Genomic DNA, 6821 nt, shown 5'->3' with positions numbered 1-6821 from the left:
TTTATATTATCTTCAAACAAGACATTATACCTAAAGAGAGCATGATCTATCCCGCTGGCAGATTTGGAACATGCAAGTTCTGCACCCTCTAAAAGATAATTATCAAGTTTCAAAGAGGTTTCAAGCACAATATTATCCCTATGAGCTAAGCAAACATTGGAATCAAAGGTTAAGCTCACAGGTTCACTCCTATCTTGTTGACCAATATTTTCACATCCTTCACTCACTTGAGTTGATCAACACCAACTTCACTCAAGTGGTGGAGAATTTTCACATATAAGTTGATCAACACCATTTTCACAAGTCGGTGTACTTTCATTCAACATATTGGTTTCAACACTAGGTGGACATAAATTGATCTTATAAGAAGAGTCAATTTGGTCAATACCATTGTTATGTATATGTATGAAACATACACTGTTGGATTTTTATATTTTTAGAACATATACATTACAGAGTTATGTATATGTTATGCATTAACAGTGTTATATGTAATACAGTTATGTATATGGCTCTGTTAGACAAACTGAGTTATGTTTATTTCAGCCTATATACATAACAATGTTATGTATATGAAAGAATATTAGGCATGAATATTAAGCATTGCTTATATTTTCAAGTGTTGAAAAAAATTATTTAAGTTTTGTTGTATATTAAACTAATTTGATTTGCAATGTAAATTATTATAGGGGATGCAATTGTCAAAATCAACCTGAGATTCCTCAATCTCTAATTTTAATATTTAAAATTGATTTGTTTTTTCAAAGTTTTAAAATTAAAATCTGTGACTGAATTTAAGGGATCCATAAATCACAATTTCATAAATATAACATTAATTGTGTTATTTATTTAAGATCGATATTTTATTTTATTAATTACAGCTAAATTAGTTAGTTCACATACATAACTAGTAATGTATATGATCGACAACTTATAAATAAAAATAAGGAGAGAAAAAATTTAATTAAAAAAAAGAAAAATTAATTATACTTCAAAATGATGAGAGTTATGTTATTTAACTTTTAAAGAAATGGAGGGAGTAACGTATAGAACCAAACTTAAAAAAATACGCGCATAATTGACACGGAATGTAGCAAGGCACAGTACCGTTGAGGCGTTGACGCAGAGCCGGGGGCCACATCAGATTGAAGTGTAGATACTACGTATCCTTAAACCAATTAAAACACAATACGTTATGAAAGATTCCTTACCATTCTTCTTCTTTTTCTAACCTAAAAGCTTAATCCCTCTTCTCCCCTAACATCACACATTCTCGGTTAAAAAAAGAATGATTTATTTTTTTTAATTCGTTTGAAAAAAGAATATTATTTTTTTTGAAATATTTTAATTTCAACTTTTCACCTAGTATATTTAAGATAATAAAATTAAAGAATATTTTGATATATTTGACATAATTTTAATTTAATGTATTTAATTTTTTTATTTTATTTTGTTAAATTTTATGTCAAGTTAGAAGTGAAAATAGATGTTCTTTTTGATACTGAGGAAGTAATAAATAATAATCTTGAATCGGCTTCTTCTTCCTTTTACCTTTCTGCTTGGAGACGATAATAATTTTAGATCCAGAGAATGGGAAATGCTCTAAGATTCTTGTATGGTCATTGCTGCAAACCTTCAACAGACACTGATTATCAGCCCGGTGTTTCAGCTTTAGCACACGATCTCTACAACTTTGAAATCACCTCCCAGGTAATTGCTACTCTCCTTTTGAACCTCAATTTTCTGTTTTGTCATCAACAACGTCAGCTCTTCTTCTACCAATTGCTCAATTAAGGTCCAAAAATTGTTTTCTTTAGCAATTTTGAGATCTATGTTTGTTAAAATTAGTCTTGGACTCAATATATATGGGGCCACCATCGGTGAACAAATATTTGGAATGGATTGACTTTGATATCATGTTAAAATTAATCTTGGACCTAACTCACACCCCAAAAGCTAACTAATGAGAAAAAGAATTGTCCAAGCCTTATGAGGAGACGAAGGAACCCTTTCCTCTTCCGATGTGGATACTTAACAATGTTAATTCAGTTTTAGTTTCATTCTGAGAAAATTTTTAACAACTTTTTGTGTTTCCCTTAGGTTCCTCAAGGACTGAGTAAGCATGTTGTATCATCCAAGAAAGCTCAAGCTAACTGGTAAAAATTTATTTCTCTGACAGAATTGGTAGTTATCAAGATTAGCTGTTGTTCTATGTACTCTAGTTTGATCTATAAGATTGCTTTCCTAACTTGTACGTTTTTGGTGATAAATGAAGGTATAAGAAACTTTCAGACGCATGGAGAGAAACAAAGCCTCCCCCTAAAACGCCTGAAGAAGCTTCAAGGCTGGTCATCCAGACCTTGAAGAGACATCAGAAAGCAGATGTTGAGGTTGTAACTTTCTACTAAATTTCCCACTACTTTTTTTAGTGTTTAGCAAAATTGTCATAGATTTGATATTTGATTTCAGGGGTTACTGGCTTTCTATGGACTGCCTCTTCCTCACTCCCTAGTAGAACTAACTAGTGATGGCGCTCCTCCATCACACCCACAAGGACTCAAGTTTGAATTGCATACTCTCCCTGTAATAATATTAATAACTTATTTTGAAACTTACTTTAGCCTCTGAATCAGCAAATTAGTGTAATGCTCCTAGTATTTATGTGTGTGCTAGGTGGATGCGAAGGCTGTGGCAGACGGAGATACAGTAACTGTATATGTCAGTACAACAGATCCTGGAGAGTCATCGTGTCTCCCCAGAGATGTGCAAGCTGCGGCAATTGAAAGATCAAAAGCAAGGGCTCAGAAGAATTATCAAAAAGCAGATGAACTGCACAAACAGATCATAGATTCAGGATACAGGTCAGTTGCACAAGCATAGCTTTGTCTCTTTTAACTTTCATTCACCCAATTCATTGCGATTCTGTCACAGGGTGATACCAGTGAACCATGAAGAAGTTCTTGCTCGAAAATATAGGATCAGATTAAGGTATTAAGACATTTCCTTGATTTTTTTTCTTAAAAAAGTTAGTTCTGCTATTTATATCAAATTGGTAAATAACGAATGAAGATTTTAATCAGGGGGATAGATGCACCAGAAAGTGCAATGCCATATGGTAAAGAGGCGAAGGAAGAACTGACTAAAGTTGTCCAGGGTAAGAGTTTAAGAGTCTTCGTTTTTGACCAGGATCGTTATGGCCGCTGTGTAGGGGACATATACTGCAATGGCATATTTGCACAGGTATTGAAATCTGATATTGTGCTTTCGTCTCCCAGTTATTCAATTAAGGGTCTTCCAGTTCTAAGTTGGCTTCTCATGTAGGAAGTGATGTTGAAGAAAGGTTTGGCCTGGCACTATGCCACATATGACAAGCGACCAGAGTTTGAAAAGGTAATCTGCATTTCAAAAATGTTTCTTTTAAAAAAAGAAATGGACCAAGGCAATTTTTCTAAATATTTTTGTTTATGGTTTTAGTGGGAGAAAGAAGCTCGAGCAAAACGAATTGGCTTGTGGGCGGCCAGAAATCCTGAAATGCCATGGGAGTGGAGAAAACAGAAACGTGAAAACCAATGTTCATGAATAACAACTAATTCAACAGAGCCATGGTTTTCCTGAAAAATAATTGCTCCAACACCTAAGGCAAAAGCATGAGGAAGCTACAGTAACATTATATTCAATTGTCAAACCAGATTAAATTGTGTTGATATAGATTAGGAGGTGCAATGAAGAAGCCACATCTCCTAGTAATTTAACTCCAAGGAAGCAAAAATCAGTGTGTAATTGTGCATTCCTTGTTGTATATGTATATTTCCTTATCAGGTGCTTGTTTCTATGTCTATTAGCATCAAAACTTTTCCTTTCCCTATTTTTTCGTGGTCATTTCACAGGAGGGTTCCTCTTTAAAGATAAACTACAAAATTTACTATGTTTGCCGCAAATGGACAACTCTCAAACAAACATCACGACTTGAAAGGAAGCAAAATCCACTGAAGCTGGGTTGACGAACTAAACAAAGAACAATCACCTTTTCAGTTTTCTTCCCAGTAAACCACCATGACAAAGAAAATCAACTAATGATAAATGATGTGAGTTGCTCTTTCAAGATGATTTGCTGTAACAGTCCAGACAGACAAAATAACACTATGGACTTGGCGTACTTCAATGAAAAAATATCATGGAGATTAGAACAGTAGGTTCAGTGTTGGGTTTTTAAGAGATGTGAATGAAAAATGAATAGGTGCAATTTGAATAAACACTTCATTTGGATAGTTTATTTGATTATTTATTTGGACTTGTGTTTGAAGTTGTTGTAACTTCATTTAGTTCTTGAAAGTTGTTCTTGAACTTAGTATAGAAGTTGGGGTTGAAACATAAAGATTTTTGTATTCAGAATAACAATCTTAAGAAATTTATTGGGGAAAAAAATTGTGCTTGGTTGGTGAAATTTTTTTCACAATTTATAAATAAAGTACTTTCATAATCTGTATTGTTTGATTTCTGGAGATTAAAGCTTGTTGTTTTCTACTCCGTTTGAACTTAATAGTGATTTGAAGATATAAAATCGTCATCATGAGTTAAAGTTTATTCGATTGATGATTAGAAGAACATAAAAACTTCAACGTTAAACTAGAAGCAAGTTGGTGTTTAAAGTTTTTAAAACTTTAGATTAGTATTCCGACATACTAAATTGGTTGTCTTTTTGTGACAGCAAAATGTCTGCTGAAAGTAATGCAAATGATGGAATGACAAGTGTAGCAGCAACAACTATTGCTACGACAAGCCGTATTAGTGCTGAGCCCGCAATGGCACCTGCGGAGAAACTTAAAAAGTTTTAGGCTGTGGACTTCAAAAGTTGGCAGCAAAAGATGTTCTTCTACTTGACGACTCTAAGTCTTCAATGGTTCATTTCTAAAAATATTCCAGAATTTCCCAAAGAGACACCGGACAAGGAGCATTTTATGGTAATAGAGGCATGGAGATGCTCGAACTTCTATGTAAGAATTATATATTGAGTAGCCTTCAAGACGACCTGTACAATGTGTATAGTGGTATGAAAACATCAAAAGAATTGTGGGATGCTTTAGAACGAAAATATAAAACTAAGAATGCAGGAACGAAAAAGTTCTTTGTTGCAAAATTTCTTGACTTTAAGATGATTGACAGTAAGACTGTCATATCTCAAGTGCAAAAACTGCAAATAATCATTCATGATCTCTAGGAAGAAAATATGAACATAATGAATACCTTACTTGAATATATTAAAATTGTTCTTGATAATCACATAACCTTTATTGTAGGTTTAATTGTGAATAAGTCTTTCCAAGTAGCACTATAATAGAGAAGTTGCCACATTTGTGGAAGGAATTCAAAAACTACTTGAAGCATAACAGAAAGGAAATGTCAGTTGAAGACCTCATTGTGAGGTAACGTATTGAAGAAGATAACAAAGCAGACGAGAAGAGTTCAAAAGAAAATTTCGCAATTAGTGGAGCAAATATTGTGGAGGATGACCCTAACAACTCAAAGAAACGCAAGAAAGTATTTGGACAACAAAGCAATCCTCCAAAGAAGAAATTCAAAGAAAGTTGTTTTAGTTGTGGCAAGGCTGGCCATAAGTCCGTGGATTGTCGGGTTCCTAAGAAAGGCAAGAAGAAGGATCGAGCCAACATGGTTGAATCCAAAAATGAAGTGGATGATCTATGTGCCATGCTTTCAAAATGTAACTTGGTGGGTAATCCTAGAGATTGGTGGATTGATTCTGGTGTCACCCGCCATGTATGTGACAACAAGGAATTGTTTGCTTTATATGCTCTGACTCAAGATGAGGATAAGATTTATATGGCTAACTCCGCAACAGAAAATGTTGAAGGAACAAAAAAAATTTGCTTGAAGATGACATCAGACAAGTTGTTGACACTCAGCAACGTCCTTCATGTACTGGAGTTGAGAAAAAACTTGAGTTTTATATCACTTCTGACCAAAAATGGATTCAAATGAGTATTTATTTCTGATAAGGTTGTAATTAGCAAAGAAGAAGTGCATGAAGGAAAAGGTTACCTCACCGAGGGCTTGTTTAAGATCAATGTAATGACTGTTGAGATCAATAAAAATTCTAATTCTTCTTACTTGCTTGAGTCCAATGAATTGTGACATGGACGTTTAGGACATGTCTACAAAACTATGTAAAAACTGATTAACTAAGAAGTTTTGCCTAATTTTGAGTTCAACAAATCAAAATGTCAAATGTGTGTAGAATCAAAATATGCTACACATCCATGTAAGTTTGTTAAAAGGAATTTCAATCCCTTAGACTTAATCGACACAAATATTTGTGATATAAAGTCAACATCATCTCGTGGTGGGAAAAAGTATTTTATAACTTTTGTTGATGATTGCACTAATATTGTTATGCTTATTTGCTAAATGATAAGAATGAAGCAATAGACACGTTTAGGAAATATAAAACGGAATTAGAAAATTAGTTGGATAAAAAGATAAAAATAATAAAAAGTGATAGGAGTGAAGAATATGATTCTCCTTTTGTGGAGATATGTGTAGAAAATAAAATTGTCCATCAAACCACTTCTCCATATTTACCTCAATCAAATGAAATTTTGGAAAGGAAAAATTGAACATTAAAGAAAACAATGGATATCTTACTCATAAGTTTGGGTTTATCACAAAACATGTGGGGGAAACTATCCTTACAGCTAATCAAATACTCAATAGAGTGCCCATAGTAAGACACTTTTAATTTCATATGAAAAATACTTCAAATATTTTAAAGTGTGGGTGTGTCTAGAGAAAGTCTAAGTTCTTGT

At 33.5% G+C, this 6821-nt stretch overlaps 1 protein-coding gene across 2 annotated transcripts; it reads left to right on the top strand.

The window, feature by feature from the left end:
* Positions 1-1050: 1050 nt before the first annotated feature.
* Positions 1051-3865, top strand: LOC107873054 (staphylococcal-like nuclease CAN2). Of its 2 annotated transcripts, XM_016719758.2 has the most exons (9): positions 1051-1710; positions 2101-2156; positions 2276-2390; positions 2470-2583; positions 2674-2861; positions 2932-2988; positions 3081-3240; positions 3322-3390; positions 3475-3865. In XM_016719758.2, exons 1-9 carry the CDS (start codon positions 1591-1593, stop codon positions 3577-3579), a joined length of 984 nt encoding a protein of 327 aa, XP_016575244.2. In that variant the 5' UTR covers positions 1051-1590; the 3' UTR covers positions 3580-3865. The 2 variants fall into 2 exon arrangements, with proteins under 2 accessions (XP_016575244.2, XP_016575245.1); XM_016719759.2 differs by lacking the exons at positions 3322-3390; positions 3475-3865 and having other exon boundaries at positions 1203-1710; positions 3070-3128.
* The last annotated feature ends 2956 nt before the right edge of the window (positions 3866-6821 follow it).

The sequence above is a fragment of the Capsicum annuum genome, chromosome 6 (genome assembly GCF_002878395.1).
Source record: "Capsicum annuum cultivar UCD-10X-F1 chromosome 6, UCD10Xv1.1, whole genome shotgun sequence".
In the NCBI taxonomy this organism is placed as follows: domain Eukaryota; kingdom Viridiplantae; phylum Streptophyta; class Magnoliopsida; order Solanales; family Solanaceae; genus Capsicum; species Capsicum annuum.
Note: the sequence above shows the minus strand (reverse complement) of the source record. Positions and strands in the feature narration are given on the sequence as shown.

Excerpts from the sequence above, each read along its gene's own strand:
- LOC107873054 (XM_016719758.2), top strand. The coding sequence starts at position 1,591 with ATGGGAAATGCTCTAAGATTCTTGTATGGTCATTGCTGCAAACCTTCA. Across the intron at positions 2,157-2,275 it reads AAGAAAGCTCAAGCTAACTG|GTATAAGAAACTTTCAGACG; the intron begins GTAAAAATTTAT and ends TGATAAATGAAG. Across the intron at positions 2,391-2,469 it reads ATCAGAAAGCAGATGTTGAG|GGGTTACTGGCTTTCTATGG; the intron begins GTTGTAACTTTC and ends ATTTGATTTCAG.